The sequence below is a fragment of the Neopelma chrysocephalum genome, unplaced genomic scaffold (assembly GCF_003984885.1).
Source record: "Neopelma chrysocephalum unplaced genomic scaffold, ASM398488v2 Primary Assembly neopelma1_62, whole genome shotgun sequence".
In the NCBI taxonomy this organism is placed as follows: domain Eukaryota; kingdom Metazoa; phylum Chordata; class Aves; order Passeriformes; family Pipridae; genus Neopelma; species Neopelma chrysocephalum.
In genome coordinates, this window is record NW_020897719.1 from 6,877,329 (window position 1) to 6,899,889 (window position 22,561).

The window sequence follows — 22,561 nt, forward strand, 5'->3', positions numbered from 1 at the left end:
TATTCCGTTTTTTATCAACTCTTCTAAAAGTGACATCAGTTTTTGTCAAAAATAAATATTGGCTTTCTATCATCCGAAGAAAAGAAGTAAAGGAAAAAACATCTCTATTCATTTACAGTTTTAGTGAAACCTTTTGCCATTAAACTGATACATTATTTTTGCCTTTTCAGAATACATCACTCCAATTTTCTGACCATGAAGGAGTATCAGGTTATCTAAGGACAACCATTTCAAGTCCTGTGGCAGTAAACTGAAGTTAAGATATCATTTCTTTGTAACCAAAAGATCTTTGATACAAGTAACTGATCACATTTAAATATTTGAAATCAGAACATCTCACCTACCCTTTGTTCTTAACACACGCATTCTTCAAATGAATGTAGTTAGATGGAAATATGCCCTGAAAAATAAAACAGTTTAGGTAAAAGAAGTCCCATTACATGAGTTCGGCATACCATTTAGTACCATTCAATATGCAAATGCATGCGGAATTAAAAATCCTCCAAATAAGTAACAAAAAACACACACAAGGAAAGAATGCAATAAATACTCAGTATAGCTCTAACAGAAACTAAAATGCCATATTCAGTAGAGTTTAAATCATAGAATCATAGAATCAGCTGGATGGAAAGGACCTCCAAGATCATCAAGTCCAACCCTTGATCCAACACTGCCGTGGTTACTAGACCATGGCACTAAGTGCCACATCCAGTTTCATCTTAAAAACCTCCAGGGACGGTGAATCCACCACCTCCCTGGGCAGCCCATTCCAATGCCTAATTACTCTCTCTGTAAAAAATTTCTTCCTAATATCCAACCTAAACCTCCCCTGGCACAGCTTAAGATCGTGCCCTCTTGTCCTACTGCTGGTTGTCTGGGAGAAGAGACCAACCCCCACCTGGCTACAACCTCCTTTCAGGGAGTTGTAGAGAGTGACAAGGTCTCCCCTGAGCCTCCTCCAGGCTAAACAACCCCAGCTCCCTAAACCTCTCCTCAGAGGACTTGTGCTTGAGTCCCTTCACCTGCCTCGTTGCTCTTCTCTGGACCTGCTCCAGCACCTCAATATCCTTCCTGAACTGAGGGGCCCAGAACTGGACACTGTACTCGAGGTGTGGCCTCACCAGTGCTGAGTACAGGGGAAGAATCACTTCCCTGGACCTGTTGGCCACACTGTTCCTGATCCAGGCCAGGATGCCATTGGCCTTCTTGGCCACCTGGGCACACTGTTGGCTCATGTTCAGCTTCCTGTCAATCCAAACTCCCAGGTCCTTTTCTGCTTGGCTGCTCTCCAACCACTCTGTCCCCAGCCTGTAGCACTGCAGGGGGATGTTGTGGCCAAAGTGCAGGACCCAGCACTTGGCCTTGTTGAATCTCATCCCGTTGGAATCAGACTCTCTCTCCAGCTTGTCCAGGTCCCTCTGAAGAGCCCTCCTGCCTTCCAGCAGATCAACACTCCCCTTCGGCTTGGTGTCATCTGCAAATTTGCTAATAGTACACTCAATTTCCTCATCCAGATCATCAATACAGATATTAACAGGACTGGGCCCAACACTGATCCCCCCTGGGGGACACCATTAGTGACTGGATGCCAACTGGATGCAGCACCGTTCACCACCACTCTCTGGACCCAGCCACCCAGACAGCTCTTAACCCAGCAGAGAGCCCTTCAACACTTCAGAATATTAGAAGATAAACACATGTAGAAAATGTAGAAGACTGTTTGAGAGCTCCCTTAGTGAAGGGTATTCATTATCCCACGAATAAATGGTTTTATTCATTATTCCCATCTTGACAAGAAACAGACAGCTGCTGGGGATAACATCTTACCAACCATGTCTTAAAAAAGGGGGTTTCTGATAGGGATTTTCAAAATAAAGCAAAACAAATAAAGTTAATGAAGTTCTATAAAAATAAAGATAAGGTAATATAGGAAGTCAAAATAAAGTTTTATTTTGTGGTTACTATGCCCTGCAGCGCACAGGAAAGTTGTAGTAGATGCCTGTCAAAGAGCCCCAGTGTCCTGCCAGGAGCAGTCCTTTCTAGTCGTTTAAGGGCTGTCCACTGTTCTCTCGAACAGGCAGCGTTGCTGCAGCACACTAGTGTGCTCTTACAGCACACTAAGCTTCATAAATCAAAATAAGCAACATAAAGCAAGTCAGCTTCAAGCTTCTGGTTGGGAACATAATACACTACAGCTCATGCAGTGAGGGAAAATACATATATGTTCTCTTCATAATAAGCACAGTTGCATTCAGCTTTCCTTTGTGATAATGGAGTCCCCTTTTATTTTAACATAGGTGTTAGATCTTTGACAAAAACACATCTACTATGTAGAGGTAACTGCCCTTGTAAATGCTCTTACTCCTATGTAATGCAAAGCAGTTCAGGAGAGCATCTCCTAAGGACAGTAAGACATACAGCTTTGCAGGTGTAACAATATGTCAGAAAACAGGATGGTTGCATATGCACACTTACTGCAGCCCAGTTGCCACAGATAATTTCTTTGAGTGTCAAAGCTGGCAGAATAACAAGGCAGGAATCTTGACAGAGCAGTACCAATAACAAGGAGTTACAAGGTGCTCTTATTATTTTATTTTTGGAGAGACTCCCTTCAAAAATCCAACTCAGAAAACTGTCTGCATTCACATTAGGAAAGCAGAAAATATACATCTCATCTCTTCACACATCAAGTCATGTTTAGAAAACCTATTCATAACTTCTATCGCACATTTGACAGACCACAAAGCAAGACTGACAGCAAGCATGTGGTAAGAATTGCAACAAAAGACACAGAAGATGCAATAACAAACCACAACTGCTCATGCTTTATAAATCAAATTGTAATATATATCAATGAGGTCAAAGTAGTAAACATCAGATTAGGCTCTCTGGCTAAATTTATATTTCACATCGACCATCCATATAAAAGCAAGGAAATTTATGTGAGCAGATACTGCAGGCCTTAGCACAAAAGGCCAATGGCTTGACATGAGCCCCAAGATACTTCTGAAATTAAAGTATATGTGCCTTATTTTGCTGAAGAGTCTTGGAAATGAAGAGAGAAAAAGAAGAACAAAGCTTACAATGCAAGTTAAAGGATCAACAGATGATTTAAGATCTTTCTTTCCCATGAAAAACAAAATCTCTACAGTCCCAGAGGTAAGACAACAGGACAGATTAAGAAAATAGAAAGACAAATAAGACAGATAAAGCTTAAAACATATTCAACACAAACAGACACTGAAATACAAATTTCATAACTTTCCATGTCTGAATGCAGAAAAATAAATCAGTGAAATCTGGTTTAGAGTACTATCAGCTATGCTACTGTGGAAATCAAAGACTACACATCAAAAGAAAATAAAATGAACCATATATTTTACATGACAACACATATCTTTTATTCAATTGATACTCTACATGTGGCTCCTATAAACTAGCTGTCTCCACTGGTTGTTCTAAATTAATTCATAGCATTAAGAAAAACAGGCACAATTTAACCAACTTCTCCAATAGTATTTACAATTTCTATTTTCAGTAGTCTTTTCCCTTCAACTTAACTTCCTTTGAGTTGAAAATCTAAAAATCAGAAATGAAAGAAAATTCATCAGAACCTTGGATTTGTAAAGTGTATTATTCTAATACACAGAAGAATTTCAGAAGGGTAATCCACGTCCAAATCTAATTAAAGCAATATCAATAATACATTTAACACTAAGCCCTAGTTTTCTCTTAAGAGTAAATATCATATACTTACATGCAGACTATAAATTCTTAAAAAGTAAATATACATTTTTGCCAAAGAATGCAAAACTGCAATTGACCTTTACCTTAACGTTCGGGTTTTTTAAGGCAAATCCTCTGTACCACCCTGAGAAGAAAGAACATTTTGCTTTTTAGAGTACGCAAATCATTTCCATATGTAAAATAGATTTCATCTTTCCCTTTTGAACAGTCACAATTCTACAGTGCTGTCAGACCGCACTCATCTAAAAGACTTTCCATATAGTGAAAGGTATTTCATTTAAACCAGCTCATATTCGAATGATTTCACTCACACCATTTCAGGAATTACTCTTTAACTCTGTATGCCTAAATGTTTCTAACAATGTAACCCAGGTATTTTCTGCATTGGACACCATACCAGTCAAAAACAAAATGGTTTCATACTAGCTGTAAACATTTAGAAATCATTTTTGGACTTCATGTTCTAAATTTATCAACCACATTACTATACAAAATTTATAATACACCTTATTCAAAACAATAGATCCTATGCCTTCTAAAAGAACATTTCTTACAAGATTAACCATAAATAATCCTGGTATGAAACAAAAAAACCCTATACAATCCCAAATGATAAAAAAAAATCAAAATGACAGCCAAGCTTTATGTGTTAAGGAGGCATGAAAAAAAATGCAACTTTATTTCTCTTACACTAGAAACAGACATTTGCTAAAATTATATTTGCATTCTCTACCTCAGAACAGATGCAAAAGAGAATGTTTCCACTGCTTTAAGATTTAAACTTGTGACTTTGAATTAATTTGATAGTGTCTTAATGACAGCCAGACTTCCCTCAGAAATACCAAGAAAGCAGAAGAATCACAATGAGAACTCCTTGCTGTTATAACTCTTACCCTCCATACAAGTTTATTAAACAGAGAGATTAAATAAAAATGAATGAACTGCAAATTAATTATTATAGAGATTAGAGCTAACTGGAATTGTGAAAAAAAAAAATTAAGAGCCCAAAATGTGTTGCATTATTGACTTTTAAAATGTGTTAATTTAAGAAAATAAATTAATAGTAATGGGGTTCAAACCACTCTATCAAACTCAATTATCCCTAGAATTCCAGCCTGTGAACTCACCATCGCATTTCTCTAATATTTGAACGGTGTCTCCAATCTCCAGTGATAGGCCATGTGGGACCGTCCCTCGAAAACCAGCTATTACTGAAAAAGATGATAAGTTTCAATTATTCACAAAATTAAAATATAAATTATTATTCCTATTGTTAAGAAAAATAGTATATTACTAGGGAAAGTTACATGTTAGAACAAACAAGCTTACTAATATTTAATAAGCTGTGGAAAGAAACAGAGGTTAAGCCACCTTTATGAACAGAAAATTTAAAATTCAGGACTTGGGAAAAAACCTAAACACTTACAGCCCTACCATACATGAATGGAAAGCTTATACCAGAGAATACTATTAGCTAGACCATAACAACCTGAAAGGACACAAAGTGTTTTATTCCAAATGCTTACACTAACATGTCAGATATCAGAATTTTGCAAGCTGAAAGTGCCAATATGTGCCAATATTTTTGTTGCCATCTATATCACTCACATGCCATGATAGGAAAAATCTTATTTCATATTCACTTAACGGATGCTATAGACCCAGCACTCCACACAATACCAAATGTGAGGAAATAGTTAGGAAATGGAGACCAGTAAAGTACGTTGTTCACTCCAATACGTTAAGTGCACACACTTCCCCTCCAGCCCCGCCAAAGCCAGTGAAGGGAGGTCATGAGCTCAGGCTGGGACAAGAGCTACAGAAATGGGCTTCCTTTGCTGGAGATGAAACATGCTTCAGAAACAAAACATCCATCAGAGCAGTGATGTTCCCAAATATCAAGTCTAATATTGTTAGTGCTAAAACAATAGCCAGCTATTTTTTTCACTCAGAATCAAAATAGAATACTCAAAAGCCACTCAAAATGCTCATTCCTACAAATGCTAAAAATCCATTAATGTGTGGTGGGTTGACCTTGACTAGACACCAGGTGCCCACCAAGCTGTTCTATCACTCCCCTTCCCAACTGGACTAGGGAGAGAGAATAAAATGGAAAATGACTCATAGGCTGAGATAAGGCAGTTTACTAAAGCAAAAGCAAAAGTTTGCACATGCACAAGCGAAGATGAAAATTATAAAGTTTATTCTCTACTTCCCATTAGCAAGTGATGTTTGGCCACTTCCTGAGATGTAGGGCTTCAGCAGTTGCTCAGAAGACAAATATTGCAAACAACTAATGCCCCCCTTTCTCCTCCTTTACATAGCTTCTATATCTGATTTGACACCATGTGGTATGGAATATCACTCTGGTTAGTTTGGGTCAGCTGGCCTACTTGTGTCCCCTCCCAGGATCTTGCCCTCAGTGAGGGGGGGAGGAATGTTGAGAGACATGATGCTGTGCCATCACTGCTCAGCAGTAGCCAGAACACTGATGCATTATCAACACCTTTCTAGCTACCAATGCAAAGCACAGTACTGTGAGGGTTGCTATGGGGAAATGAACTTCAGCTCAGCCAGACCCAACACAATCTAAGGACCTCACATGTCTCTGTGTTGCCCTGGCTACACTGCAGGGCCTGTTCACAGTCATGATCCTGCTACTGACTGCCATGGGAGCTTTGACCTACTCCATCTTCAACTTGGGTCAGTTTACCCCTCCTTAGCCAACCTGGTGTCCCATGGGTTACTAGATTGATGTTGCCCTTAGCTTGGACGCCCACTCAGCATTGTGGTCTGCAGCCCAGAACTCCTGTACTCAAGCAATCCATTGGGCTCAGCACCCCCAGCAGCTGGGACTACAAGCACGCACTACGTGGATGCCAGGCACCCACCACAGTTTCTCTCTCACTCCCCTCTGCAGCTGGACAGGGGAGAGAAAATACAACAAAGGGTTCATGGGCTCAGATAAGGACCCAGAGAGATCACTCACTGATTACCATCACAGGCAAAACAGACTTGAAGTGGGGATATTAATCAAATTTTTTATGAACAGAATCAGAGCAGGATAATGAGAAATCCTAAAAACACCTTCCCCCCACCTCTCCCTCCTTCCCAAGTTCTACCTCCTCACCTGCAGTTGCACAGGGAGATGGGGAAAGGGGGATTACGGCCAGTCCATCATAGCTTGTTTTTGCCACTGCTCAGGGAGAGAGCCCCTGCTCCAGAGTGGGGTCCCTCCCATGGGAGACAGTCCTTCACAAACTTCTCCAACGTGAGTCCACCCCACGGGCAATAGTTCTCTACAAACTGATGCAACATCGGTCACTTTTCCATGGGGTGCAGTCCTTCAGGCACAGCTGCTCCATCGTGCGTCCCCCACAGGGCCTCAAGTCCTACCAGGAAACCTGCTCTAGTGGGGGCTTCTCTCCCCATGGGTCTGCAGGTCCCTGCCAGGACCCTGCTCCATCATGGGCCCCTCATGGGGTCAACAGCCTCTTTTGGGCATCCACCTGCTCCAGCGTGGGTCTCCTTCACAGGCTGCAGGTAGATCCCTGCATCCCTGTGACCCTCCATGGGCTGCAGGGGCACAGCTGCCTTACCATGGTCTTCACCAAGGGCTGCAGGGGCTTCAGCTCCCATGCCTGGAGCACCTCCTCTCCCTCCTTCTCCACTGACCTTGGTGTCTCCAAAGTTGTTCACATGTTCTCTCACTCTGCTCTTCTTTGGCTGCAATTTCCTCTGTGCTATAACTTTTTTTCCCTTCTCAAATATGTTATCACAGAGGTGTTACTGTCATCCCTGATGGGCTTGGCCTTGGCCAGTGGCAGGTCCATCCTGGAGCTGGCTGGCATTGGCTCTGCAGGACACAGGGGAAGCTTCAGGCAACCCTGCAGCACTACTGCTACCAAAACCTGGCCACATAAACCCTATACAACATGCCAGATAGAAATCCAGCTATTCAACTCTGTGCTTACTGTATTTGAAATTTTTAACTAAAATATCACCTAATTCAGGCCATGAGACCAAGCAATAGTGCTTTCGATTCTCTGTATTGTAATGTTCTTTTGGAGCTTAATTTTAAAGTCGAAGTGGAAAGCAGCCTTCTACCAATATCAGCAGGGCATGATGCACAGAGCTACTTTGTGGCCTGACAGCAGTCTTAGCTGTCAAATATCTACCTATCCAGATAGGAAAACCCAAATCTCATAGCAAAGTGAAAAAAACCACCAACTCAGAGGCATGACAACAAAACTTCACATGTAAAAGCGAAAAGGATATGATCCTTGTGAATCCCTTCCCATTCAGAATATTCTGTGACTCTACATATGCAAGAACATATATATGCTCTTGCCTGCTGTCAGAGGTCCACTCTGCCACAGGCAGAGACTACACTCAAACACAACATAATCTGTCATCCACTGTCTGTGTTCGCCAAAGTCAGCTGTCAGCAACCACGAAAACTGAAAATTCATTTGTGAATCTTTCTCAGAAAGTTCAAGATTTTAAGAGTAAATCAACAGGATATGGTTTATACTACAGGATGGCATGTATAAAAATGTACAAAAAGTACATTATCGACAAATCTTTCTGAAGACTTCAAAACTCAGTGAATTCAATCATCACTTCAACTATAAGTTAATCATCACTGTACTTAACCCATGGTCTTTATCCCTTTGAAAAAAGGCTATGGGATCATGTGCCTGGCTAGTCCCTAAGAGTCTGATAAAATGTGTGACCAGTACGTATAGCATTGAGCCTCTTCCCTCGTCAAGCACATGTATTGAATCAATTTCTATTAATTTTGGTGCTCCTCTCACCATCCCAGTTATTTACACAGAACTGAATACCCTGAAACAAGCACTATGAAATAAAAAGAGCTACTTTGTTTCCAACACCATAACCAGATATACATTTTAAGCAGGTTAGTTGCAAGACAGCATTTGTACATTGTTAAAGTTTGTCTAAGAGTTGAAAACCAAAAAATTTTCAATGAATTCTTATACAAAGATCTGAAAATTAAAACAGTTTATTAAGTAAGAACAGATGAAAATAAAAACAAAAGTCCCCAAATATCAATACATTGTATATCTCAATTCCCCTGTGACACTGGAATGACAGGAGTCATTCTAGTCACCTTTCTAGCTTTCAAGCAGCAAAACTGGATTATGAAACCTGCCAAAATAGCACCTAGAGCCACTGAAATAAAATTAATGAATTAACTGAAGAAGCATGTAAAACCAAACCAAACCCAAAGTATATTATATTTGTGAGATGTCTTAATTCTAAACTCCATGAGATAAAAAAATACAGTAATTTTCTTCTTAAGAGCCGATATGATCTGACTTTGCTGTGACATTCAATTTTCATTACGTAGTTACTAAAGCTGTTAAAAATCTTTTCTTTTCTTTTTTTTAAAGAAAAGTTTAAAAAATATTTTTAGGACAAAAAGAAGTTTGAAATCTGACACAGTGCAAAAAATAGATAGCAATTATTTTAGAACATGTATAGAAGAACAAAATTATACCTTGAAATATCTTCTAGAAGGCTGGCCTGCAGAGTACCAAAAAAAGAAAGAAAGAAACAAGGGCATCAGCTGTACATCTGCGCCAGCACATTCATCTGATACACTTGAAACACTCTGGCTGGATTCTTGCAGAGGCCTTGCAGTAAGGTCAAGCTCAAAACAGGTAGCCTGTGGTCCTTAGCAACATCACTCAAAGTAAAATCAAGAGCACTGCAGAGCACCAGAGAATTTGATGCAAAACACTAGAACCCACGGATAAACCTATACCACACAGCTAACTTTCTACTAATCAAGTCATGCTACGGAACTAGGACCCAGACAGAAGGTGGCTATTATAGCAACTATTATAACAACTGGTAACAGTGGATGAGAAAGCTGAGGTACTCAACAACTTTTTTGCCTCAGTCTTCAATGGCAACCTCTCTCCCCACACACCTTGAGTGAATGGACAGGAGCATGAGGACTGGGGGAACATGAGGATTGGGACTCCCACTGTAAGTAAAGACCACATTCATGAGCATCTGAGGAACCTGAATGTCTATCAGACCCTATGAGATGCATTCCAGAGTCCTGAGGAAATTGGCTGATGTAGTAACAGACTATTTACAAGGGCATATAGTGTTAGGACAAGGTGGAATGGCTTCAAATTGAAGGAGGGTAGATTTAGATTAGATATTAGAAAAAAATTCTTTACTGTGAGCATGGTGAGGCAGTGGAACTGGTTGCCCAGAGAAGCTGTGGATGCTCCATCCCTGAAAGCGTTTAAGGCCAGGTTGGATGGAGCTCTGAGCAACCTGGTCTAGTGGAAGGTGTCCCTAACCACAGCATGGAGGTTGGAACTAGATGATCTTTAAGGTCCCTTCTGTGAAGACATTCTGTGATTCATGCCTTTTTTTGGTTTATCTGTGGTGTATATACATAAGTAGACTACAGGGAGGATAACAAGAAAGTCACGGTGGGAGGTAGTTGGAGTTCCACCAGAGAAGGTCCTAGGGTTCAGTGGTTCAGCTAGGACACAGGGTTCTTAACCAAGCCATGATATAGATTTCATGTACTGAACCTCTCGCCCTTTTCTCCGATGACCATTTTATTCTGCAACACTTTGCAGATGCTCCTTAGTTTTTTTTTCTAGTAGTAGTTAAGTACATAATTAATCACTCTGTGGTGACTGTGGCTGAAAGTGTTCTCAACCTAACTTGAAAGCAGTACATATTTATCATACTCATAGAACTGGAGTTTTTATATGTACAGCATGCATCATATATGCACCACTGTAATTCTTCTACAATTTCTTCAACAAAATAGCTGTTGTGATTATCACTTTCTCTCTCTTCCATTGCAACTGGATACCAGGGACCTTATAAAAGGAAGATGGACAGGAGGAGAGAAATCCACTCAGAACATAGATTATCTACCAATACCTCCACTCTTTGCAGATGCACTGTACACATGCATGTCCCCATGAAGCTAAGTATCAAAAGACTTACATCTAGTTACATTTTTTGTTATTGTAGTACCTGAAGGTCATATAAATATCCTTTTCAAGCCCAGGAATAGTGATTGATGTCCTCTTCAATCATCTCTCAGCCACAGGAGAAATATGGAACCCCACAATAAAAGTTTGCAGCAGGATATGTCCTCAGAAATATTTTAGAAACTAAGTTCACATACTGCAGCCAGCCGGCATTATTAAATATTTTCTTTCTGCCAAAGGGTAGTCAGAGAACAGGAAAGCAAGACAAAAACACAGGACACAAAAACCTAATCTACACTGAAAGTGAAATCACATGGTATAAACTACAGTGACACATAATATTAAAGCAACTTTGGTTTTGGTTTGCTTTGCTCGTGAGTTGAGCTTAGCAAAAGAAAATTCATCTTTGTGCTCTCATTCAAATCTCTGGCTGTATGTGCTCACTGTTGGAGAGTTTTACATATGAAAGTGACTGGTTTATAAAAAGATCCATCCAAGCCCAAGGTTTTAATTGAAGCATAAGCTAAGTGGGTTTTTTCAGTGCAGGAACTCACCTACTGCTCACCTAGAGCACAGATAGCATTGCTGTTCTAAAAACTAAAACAAAATATTTTTCAACTTCCACCTAGTGCATTCAAGCATTACCTGAGAGTTAGTACTACAAAGATAATTTGAGCCTCATCAAGACCAAGCTGGTTTCACGACTGGCTTGACTTTTTTGTGTATAAGATGAAAATATCTCCCCATAAAGGGTGCATTGTGACATGGTTCTCAAGATACCCTTGTCTCAAGTTAAAAATTAGGTCAACACTACAAAAGGAGACACAGTACATGCAGTTCTGGTTGAGTAGCAGGACATACACTCCCATACATAAAGTGATCGATAGAAGTAATATCTATAGCAACTACTCAAAGTTCAAAAATAAGCATTTTTATCACAAAAGCAGACTTTCCACATAATAAAAATCAGTCCTTCAACTGAAAACAGAGGAGCGGGGATAGGATGTGAGGTAAAAGAACGCAAATTACTTTAGCAATTAATTATTGTTTGGCCATATTCCACATGCAAAATGCTTGAGTAAAAAATAGACAATACCCTAAGTCATGATTCCCCAACTACCAGAGGTGACATATGAACCACACAGAAATGCGCTAAGTACACACTAGAAAATCAGATTTGAAAGGTGGAAACACCGTGTCAGGGGGACTGCTTTTGGCAAGGAACGAGATGCTCTGAGAGAAAAGGAATTGATTAGCTGGTAACAGGAGTGGCTGGCCCATTTCAAAGTTTTGCTTGGGGTTATATTCTTAAATTTTTATGCCTGAAATAACTGGAGATATGCATATAAGAACTAATGAGGCAGACATTGTTGTTCTTTTCCTCCTAACATATCACCAGAAGCTATCATCGATTCCAGATATTATCTGCTATAATTGAAATCAGGTCCTCTCGGCAGCAAAAGTAAATTTTCTAAGTTTTTATTCTGGTCTTAAAGTGTCCTTATTTCAACAGACTGAGAATTTCAGGCACAACTATTTCAAGGGGTTTTGCTTCTATACCACAGTTGAAAAAATAATCAAAAAAAGATGTAATAAATTAAAACAGGACACTTCAAACATTATAAAGTTATATTAGTTAAAATAATCATTAATTTTGTATTTTGCCTTTGTGATGAAAAACTGAACTTGGTTTTATGCAGCTTTTAGTTAATGAGTAATAATGTGTATATGTTACCTCTGAGGAAGGCTCCGATTCAGTGGTCTTTGCTGCAGACATGTAAAAAAACTATCCTTTGGTATGGCCTTATGCATAGTAAATACAACAGAAATCTGGCACTGTAAGCAGCTGCACAAAATGCTACATCAGAGAAAGCACATTATCAGGACAACCATTATTTAAAAAAAAATAATAAAAAATTCAATTAGTAACTATAGCCAGGACATTGTTTGGAAACTCAAGTTTGAAGCTACCGACCACTGGCAAGGAATGCAGCATCCAGTGGTACAGCTCTCAACATTCTGTGGCACAGGGATCTCCTGAGCCAGACATGGCATTTCTGTGTTCAACAACCATTGATGTATGATAATTCTATGAATTTGCCTAACTAGGCTTTATATGCATCATAATGTCAGTGTCCACAAACTCACAGTAAGCTTTCTAGTTTAAATAAGCTTCATGGAAGAAAAAAGTCTTCCTTTTGTTTCACAATGCCACTTAAAATTTCATGTCATGTCTCCCTGTTTTGTAGGGAAATTTGAATAAGCAATGTCTTGTCACCCTCTCTGCACGTTAGCTGTACCTTCTCCAGGATGAAGTTTTTTCTTCTTAAAAGAAGCTGTAGAATCTATTCTGGTTTCTAAATAGGCAGAATTATTAGAAACATAAACACACAGAAGGATACAACTTTGCTAATGCAGAATGGCTAGATTTTACTGTAAATGTGGTGGCCTTTTACATACAAATTGATCTGGATGGAGTGGCATGATAGCACAGCTACACGCTCATGCTTCTAACAGACAAGCTAATTCGGGAATCTGTTCATAATGCATTGTGCTGCCTACAGATACCCCAGGAGGCTTGCTGCAAACCAACAACAAGCTAATGAAGACAGCAAGAGAAAAGCAGAGAGGGGGTGGGGTGGGGAATCAATCTAATCTCCTTTCTATGAACACAATATATTCAAATGTTAGTTTCAACAACAGAAGTGATCCTTAAATCTCCTGCAGATTAGTGAGGATAAACACTCTCAAATTTGTATTGAAATAAAAGAATGTGGGTTCTCTCGCCTGTATATGTACAATACCAGTAAAAGGATCAAATGCATAGCTCAGATGATGACAGCTCAGAACTGAGCCACATGTGGCTTTTGAATATCTCAAGTGCTGCTCATGTGCAGTAGTCAGTTGTTCTTAAGACATGAGTGCTTGTATGGAATTTTCCTAACAAGAATATTTACTGAACAGCTATTTGTGAAAATACCTCAAGGCACATCAAAAATCATCAAAAAAGTTTGTATCAATGTCCAAGCTTTGAAAATACTATATAAAGTAGCATACATATAGAAAGCTATTCACTTGTCTGTAAAAGAAACACATCTGGAATTCCTACTGCTAATAGCACCAGCTACCTATACAGATAAGGCAAAGGCCAAGTCTGAAATGCACAAAGGACACAGAGCTGCAGCAGACTGTATTCCCTCCTGTGCTCAGCTCAACATTTGAATTCAGCAAGGTAATCATTTTCAAATCCCTGATTACAATGCTGCCAAAAACCACAGGACAAATCTAACATAGATAATCAGTTTAGTGTAAATGTCTGAACATTTGTCAAGCTCTCTTCATCCTGCATCTCTGTTACAGCCAGGAATGTTATCATCTCTTTGGTAACAGTCTGATCAGTTCTCCCAATATCTGCAAACATTTTTGTTAACTCGTTCCTTTGGGTATCTTAGCTATTAGGCACTATATCTTAGAGCACTAAAAGTAACTTGTGACGGTACCTATTTGATGTTGAGAATGGCTGCCTGTCTAGAACACCAAAACTGGAATAATTTCTTCTTCTATGAAATAGCTAGTTAAGCTCTTTATATTTCTGGAACTCCTACTGAATCTTTTTATGTCTATATCTTGTCCCTGTTAAGAAAAATTTCTTGATTTGCATTAGTTCTGAAACAAGGAATTTAAAAGTAAAAAGAAAATGAACCAAAAAGGTCTTTGTAAGTAGAAAATCTAGTACACCTTAGAGTCTATGAATAGATGAAACAGCTCTTCCCCATGAATTTGCTCAGGAGTCTCCTCTACAGTGAAGGAATCTCAGTGTAATACCACAAGAGGTATCATGGTAGAAGGTGAGGTGGATTCAGTACAAACAGGTATAGATTTCATGCATTCAAATAAATTACAATAAAGAAACTAATCTGCACCCAGTTCAACTCCGTCTCACTTTAACTCTTTAATGTAGAGCTACAGATGCAATACCAAGGCACTAAAACGGCCATGTTGAACAGGAAGTGTGGATTAAGTATGGATTTTCCTTCATTACTTGGACACAGCAACAACTTAAAAATCCAGTTAGTAGAAAGGAGTAAGTGAAAAAAGTAGATTATATTTAGATGACATTATCTGTAAGAGCAACCTCTTTTAGTTAAAAATAACTATGACTTTTATTAAAACTAAGTGTTTCCAAAGTTCTAATAATTTTCAATCTTTGTTAAGTAATTGCCTTAATTTTTAATAGCATGATCAAGGAAAAGAGTTACTGCTATTTAACTCAAAAAAGTATTTATGTTTCATTCATAGCCTTTGGGGAAACAAAGTCTCTGATTAAAATAAAATAAACCAACAGGGGGGTTTGTAACTGCCTGTAAATGTCAAGTATCATAAAGATTCAAGGATGAGAGGACACAGCCTCAAGCTGTGCCAGAGGAGGTTCAGGTCAGACATTAGGAGGAATTTCTTCATGTAAAGGGTTGTTAAACACTGGAACAGGCTGCCCAGAGAGGTGGTGGAGTCACCATCCCTGGAGGTGTTCAGGAAACAACTGGACGCAGCAATTAGTGCTACGATCTAGTTGACAGGGTGGTGATCAATCAAAGGTTGGACTCAATGATCTTAGGGGTCTTTTCCAACATAAATGATTCTATGATTCTGTAATGTATTCACAGTACAAGTGCATCATCTCAGGTCCACCAAAGCCAAAAAAGCTGCAGATGCCAGATCTCATGCTCACTTTTCAGTGCATTTTGTACCTCATTAAAGCATGAGATGATGCTCACCAAAACCTCCAAAACCTTAAACTTAGGAGAAACAAAGTTCTACATTATTTCAAATCTGGAGCCATGTTGTAATTTCATATATGTCAGAAAGTTTGTCATATTCCTACAAAATATGTCATATTCCTACAAAGCCAGCAGAAACTGAAGGAGAAAATTAAAAGCCTCACATCATTATAGACATAGGAGCTATCTTCCAGAAAGCACTTAAATTTTTCCAGAATAATAGAACGACAATTATTTCAAAGATGGCCTTGAATACATGAGAACATTCTTACAATTTCATGCTGACTTAATGTCAGAACACTGGGTACGGTCCACAGTCTAATAACCACACATTTCCCGTTCTCCTTTTTCCTCCTCAAAAGCATTATAACACAACATGCTTCTTTGAACTCAGTGAGCATAATCTCACAGCCTTTAACAAACTGTAAGTAACACCTTGCAAAACCAAGCTCAGAAGAGCTGCAGTCTTGTGGACTGCAAAGAAAAGACAACCACCGTGCAAGCTGAAAGCATTGCACTTCAGCAACTATGAGAGGCAGGGGGAACATAGTTAGACAACAGTGCAGCTGCTCAAAAACTCCATGTGTTAGTATCAAAGACTTTGGTAAATGAGACAGGTTTCCCCTTAATATTGCACTGTTTGCTACCTTTAACTAATAAATAGCATTCGAGGAAGCCAAGAAAAGCAGAGTATAAATTTTCTTCACTAATACAAAAGAGACAGAACACCCTTCTTCCAAAGCAAAGTCAGGTCCATCAATTGACCATATAAATGAAACGCTGCCCACTTTTCTTGTATTTCCTTTGGAAGAGCAAGGTTTAACTCTGTATTTGACCTGCCATCAGTGGAAGACAATTAAAAAAAAAACCCTGGAAAACCAGTAGAATTCAAACACACACAGACAAAGCAAAACACAAAACATAAATTCTGCAATTTTCAGTGTCATTGCTTTTCAATTTGTCTGGTATCATTATATTTCAGATGAGTTTTAGTCTCCTGGTAATCTTTATTTCTCAGATATTCAACTATTTCATTATAAATTTATTTTAAGTATTTTCATTTTACCAATAAGAGTTCTGTTTACTTTGACTTTAACCTTTCTCCAATGTTCTCTATAGCATTTTATAACTCAATAAATTATTCTGCTTTTGTAAGCTATGAGCCTTAACCATATTGTTTCTTACAAAGAACATTTATTAAATGTCAATTTTTTGCTGCACATCAAAAATTACTGCAATATGGCATTTTTCAGAAATGAAAGAAAAACCCTACCAACTTATGCAATAAGCAAATTGTGCAATTCAGCTAACATGAAAAATAAATCACAATTGTGAGCTTCTGAAGCCTGTCTCACAGATTGGTCAATTCTCTGAGATACTAACGCAGTATCAGAAAACCTCTTGAAAGACAGGACAGTTGGGCAAGGTGTGGAATTAAGCGCAACTAAGGAAGACAATTATTATAAATCACTAACAAATACCCTGACACGTGGGGTTTTTTTACCTTAAATGACTCAGAACTTTCTTGATCTAATGTAACTAAGAGGCATTTCAAATACACTGCAATACAGCTATCAGGACTAGCAAAGCAAAACTACTTTCTCCTGAAAAAATCCTTAGATAGAAAGCAAGTTTAAATATCCCACTCCGGCTTTACGCTGGTTTACTAGGTTTAATGGTTGGAAATAACCACTGCACTTTGAAACCTGATTTGAATAGTTGTGCCAGCAGAATTCAATGTATTTAGCCCTGAAGGGTTTCATCATTAATCCATAATCTCCATAAAGTTAAAACTTCAAGGATATTTAATGAAATCCCACAATTACCTTAAAATGTATGACCAAATAGAAATGTAACAAGTTTGTTTCTAATCAACTCTCTGAAAAATAAAAAAACCTCAAAACTACCTGGATGTATACTTTTAATAGTGTTTCTGTGGTACGGTGCACTTTCAGAAAAGCAAGTGTAGGATCTTCTTGAAAAGTCAGAATCTTCACATTCTGCTCATGCTTGCTTAAGAACAGTGCCTGTTACCCCAAAATCAAGAGTGAAGAGAGTTTAGGTTTGGTTGGTGACTGTTTACAAAAGCATAAAAGAGCATGACAAAAATGTATCTGCAAAGTAAAGGTAACTAACCAAGATAATAAAAGATTGCTGACAAGGGGGCAATTGTTCTGTTTGATGTCATGGGGGGAAGGAAGCGTATGAGCAAATGGTCCTCTTTACCTTTTTAAATGTTTGTTAGAATTCATTGCTGCATCTGGATCTTTATCTTTTTATGTAAGAGTACTTCAAGAGACAAGATGATTCTTTTGGTTTTTAACATCTTGGAAGAGTCATTAAAATCACAGAATCACAGAATATGCTGAGTTGGAAGGCACCCACAAGGATCATGAAGTCCAATTCTTAGCCCTGCACAGGACCATCCCCAAGAGTCACACCATGTGCTTGAGAGTATCATCCAAACACCTCTTGAACCCTGTCAGGCTTGCTGCTGTGACCACTTCCCTGGGGAGCCTGTTCCAGTACCCAACCACCCTCTGATTGAGGAACCTTTTCCTAATATCCAGCCTAAACCTTCCCTGACACAACTTCAGGCCATTCCCTCAGGTCCTGCCACTGGTCACCATAGAGAAGAGATCAGTGCCTGCATCGATTCTTCCCCTCAGGAGGAAGTTGTAGACTGCAATAAGGTCTCCCCTCAGTCCAGGCTGAATAGATCAAGTGATCTCACCCGCTCCTTCATATGGCTTTCCCCTCAAGGCCCTTCACCATCTTCATTGCTTTCCTTTGGATGCTAAAAAAGAAGTCAGTGCCAAAGTCTTCTTTCATGTCAAGGGTGGGATTTGAACTCACACTTGCAGAGCACAAGGGATTCAGCAGGCCACCTCCTTAACCACCTGGTGTTGTAACAGTTGTCTCCTTACCCCTTCCTCTAGATTTGTCACAGAAGCCTAGGAATAAATTTCAGATACCATGGGTCCAGGAAAACATGAAAAACACTGCTGTAGTTCTAAGAATTTAGTACTAGGAGACACACATCATCATCTGGCACCATAAAATACTTCCTGAGTGAAACTAGTCGGGATTTGACAAGCAAATGCACAGTGCCAGGCAAACCAGACATGGGGACTTCTTGTCTTCTAGTATTAAGGAGTTTTCCAATCCTTCTCCAGCTGAAAGAACCTACAGGACTCTTTCCTGATACTCTTAAAAACAAAAACTCTATTTTATACATAAATAAAATTAGCAGAGACAGGTAAAAGGACTTTTGTGTCAGCCCAGTGTCTGCCAGCAGATCAGGAACAACACTGAAATAAGGTAACACAAATTAAGCAGTTTGCAATCTATCCACTTGGCCACCATCCATGCCGTTAAGCCACGTGCCATGTACTTGTTTTGCACTGAACCAAGATTCAAAACTCACAGGGTTAAAGGAACAGATGCTGCCAAACTTCACTTGAATGGGGCATGAACAAGATTGGGAATGACAGTAAGTGGAAGTCTAGGCAAAACCTGCAGCAAAGAAGTGCAAAGCCTCCTCCCAAGAGGCTGCTGCCCTGGAAGGGAGCCCAGGGAGGAACAGCAAACAAACAGTAACTCCAGGGCTCCCCTTGGCCACAGTGCCACAGTTCATCAAGAGAGCCATCACACCACATCAGACACAGCTGACAGAATTATTATGCTAATTTAAAATAATTCATTTTCTTAAATACTGTGGGTGTTTTTTCCCCTACAACTAATAGCCTCGGGAGGATCCAGAGAGAATAAAGAAGGCCTCCCAGGATTTATGCAGCCGTTGAAGTAAGGAAATAACAAAGTTGTATTTTTCTCCCATGCTTGAAAAGACCTTCTGAAACAAGAATATGAAGCTCAAGCAGAGACATCTGTGGCTTGATTCAGCCTGACTGTTGTTCAGTTCTTGTACTCCACCAAGCAGTTTCTGATCTCAACTCTAGCTTCAGCAGCAATACACAGGTGTTGAAAATTAGTAAACTAGATAATCAGTATACAGCAAGATTGTTTTTAAAACTGAGTGAAACAAGCCCTTAGAACTGATAAGATGAACATCATATGGCATGTCTACTATACGGAGATTTTTTCTTTTTAAACAAAATACTGTCAAAGCCACTGAAAAAAAAAATCAGCTGCTGACTGCCCAACCAAATGGCAAAACTGAAGATGGTTAAGCACAAACATACTTTAGAAACAGTAACTTTCCTTAGACATATATGACTTTAGAACAACTGTATGATTTAGCATTTCTGCATTAGTTGCTTCCCCTCTCTCAAAAAATCTTTTGCTGGAGAACTCTGAATTTAAGTAGTTGAGAGAGAGAGAGAGAGAGAGAGAGACTCAAATGTATAGACTCAAATACATATGGACTTGTGCACCTGCATGTGGGATCTCCCTGGGTCCTGAGGGAGCTGGCAAACAAAGTTGCTAAGCCGCTATCCATCAATTTTAAAAAATTGTGGCAGTCCGATGAAATCCCTGATGACTGGAAAAAATGTTACCCCCATTTTTAAAAAGGAGAAGAGGAAGACTCAGGGACCTACAGACCAGTAGTCTCACCTCTGTGCCAGGCAAGATCACGGAACAAGTTCTCCTGGAAACTATGCTAAGGCACATGGAAAACAAAGAGGTGACCGGTAACCACCAACATGGCTTTACAAAGGGGAAATCATGCCTAACAAATCTGGTGGCCTCCTATGACTCGGCTACAGCCGAGTGTCAGATGTCACCTTCCTGGACTTGTGCAAAGCATTTGATAATGTCCCAACACAACATCCTTGTCTCCAAATTGGAGAGACATGGATTTGATGGATGGGCCACTTGGTGGATAAAGAACTGGCTGGATAGCCGCATGCAAAGACTTGTGGTCAACAGCTCACTGTCTACATGGAGACCAGTGACAAGTGGTGTCCCTCAGGGGTTGGAAGTGGGGCTGATGCTGTTCAACATCTTTGTCAGCGACACAGACAGTGGGACCAAGTGCACCCTCAGTACATTTGCTGATGACACCAAGCTGCGTGGGGCAGTAGACACACAGGAAGGAAGGGATGCCCTCCAGAGAGACCTTGATGGTGCTAAGGGTGGGCCTTTGTGAACCTCATGAAGTTCAACAAAGCAAAATGCTGACCTGGGTCATGGCAATCCCAGACACACCTACAGGTTGGGTGAAGTGATTGAGAGCAGCCCTGTGGAGAAAGACTTGGGGATCAACATGAGCCAGCAGTGTGTGGTCATAGCCCATAAAGCTGACTGAATCCTGGGCTGCATCAAAAGAAGTGTGGCCAGCAGGTCAAAGGAGGTGATTCTCCCCCTCTACTCTGCTCTTGTGAGACTGTTGGAGCAAGTCCAGAGGAGGGCTACAAAGTTGCTAAGAGGACTGGAACACATCCCCTAAGAAGACAGACTGAGAAAGTTGAGGCTGTTGAGCCTGGAGAAGACAAAGCTGTGTGGAGACCTCATGGCAACCTTCTAGTATCTGAAGGGGGCCTACAGGGAAGCCAGAGAGGGACACTTTGTCAGGAACTGTAGTGACAGGACAAGGAATAAGGGGTATAAATTGGAAGAGGAGAAATTTAGGTTAGATATTAGGAAGAAATTTTTTACTGTGAGGGTTGTGAGACACTGGAACAGGCTGCCCAGGGTGGTTGTGGATGCTCCAACCCTGGCAGTGTTCAAGGCCGGGTTGGATAAGGCCTTGAGCGACCTGGTCTAATGGGAGATGCCCCTGACCATGGCAGGGGGAGTTGGGACTAGATGATCTTTAAGGTCTATTTTAACGCCTTAAAATTCTATGATTCAATTAAATATAGAATCCCTGGGAGCACCATACATGAACAAACCCTGTTTTGGATTTGCTTCAGCAGCAGGTTTTGATCCATATCATAATCCTAATCACTAATTAAAACAATTACAGGTGTGTAAATAATCAGTAAAACACTTAGCCTGTAATAGGTTTATTCTTCCTAACAGCAAATTGAAGAGACCAAATCAAAATAAAAAAATGTAATTTTTCTTTGCAGAAAAAAAGTAACAGTAGAAAGATTAGGAAAGTATTTGCACTGAGGAGGAGTCAAGTAAGAGACACACTAAGGTTTGCAATTTGCTTCTAACTTTCTTAAACAATTTCAACTCACTTATTAAAAATATGCTGTTTATTAACTCTAAAATTACCATCCAAAATGAAAGGAATCAGTTTTCCACTTCACTAGGATTTCTTGAAAGGTCAGCCAACAATCACTGCTGGGCTTGAACTGAAATTCATTCAGTTTCAATCAGCAGTAATGTTAATGACTATGATAATTACACTCATTGGTGGTTTGGTTACTTGTTGTGCCAGAAAGAGATAACATTATGTGACCAACATAATCCTACCTAATCCTTGAAGGTTTGCATATAAACCACAGAAATGTCACAGAAAGGAAATTATATACAAGCAAAATCAGTAAAGTGTTATGACTTTTCATATTTGTTTTCTAAAATGTATAGACATTAGATGATTTAACACTTCCAGTCTCCAAACAGAACTGGAGATGTCAAGTGAGCCAAAACAGAATTTTTGTGCTCAAGTACATCTTGTGGAGTTTGCGGTCTTTACATTTCCACTGGATTAGACATGAGGAGAGACAAACCATAATTTTTATTTGGAAATACTCCTACCAACACTTCAACTTTTCTGGAAAAAAAAAAAAAAAGGCAGATGTACTGATTATGAAATTAAATGTGTTTATTTTTATCTGCTCTGTCATTTCTATTTTACTGTTTGAATTCCTTACCCCCCTTTTGTCATTTTAAGACTGAAACAACTGCCAACATTGACACATAGCAAGCAACAATCAGTGAAAGGAGTGTTCAAATAGTGATGGACAAATTAGAATTAAACTGAAGAGATGTTTAATTTGTGCCTTTGTAAAAGCAGCGCAGCAGTACCCAGGACACAGAAAGGGCTTGATATTTAGTGTGAAGATTGGTTGCTATTACAAATACTAAAGTGATCAATGGAAGTATTGTAATGTAGGGCAAATA

At 39.5% G+C, this 22,561-nt stretch overlaps 1 protein-coding gene across 1 annotated transcript in view; it reads right to left on the reverse strand.

The window, feature by feature from the left end:
- Nucleotides 1-7,112, reverse strand: part of DOCK4 (dedicator of cytokinesis 4) — a 161,412-nt gene extending 154,300 nt beyond the window's left edge. The window contains exons 1-4 of the mRNA XM_027682186.1: nt 7,055-7,112; nt 4,875-4,958; nt 3,831-3,871; nt 345-400 (exon numbers count right to left, since the gene is read on the reverse strand). Of these exons, the coding sequence (XP_027537987.1) occupies nt 345-400; nt 3,831-3,871; nt 4,875-4,958; nt 7,055-7,112 (239 nt within the window). The remainder of the gene's footprint in view (nt 1-344; nt 401-3,830; nt 3,872-4,874; nt 4,959-7,054) is intronic.
- Between the last annotated feature and the right edge of the window lie 15,449 nt (nt 7,113-22,561).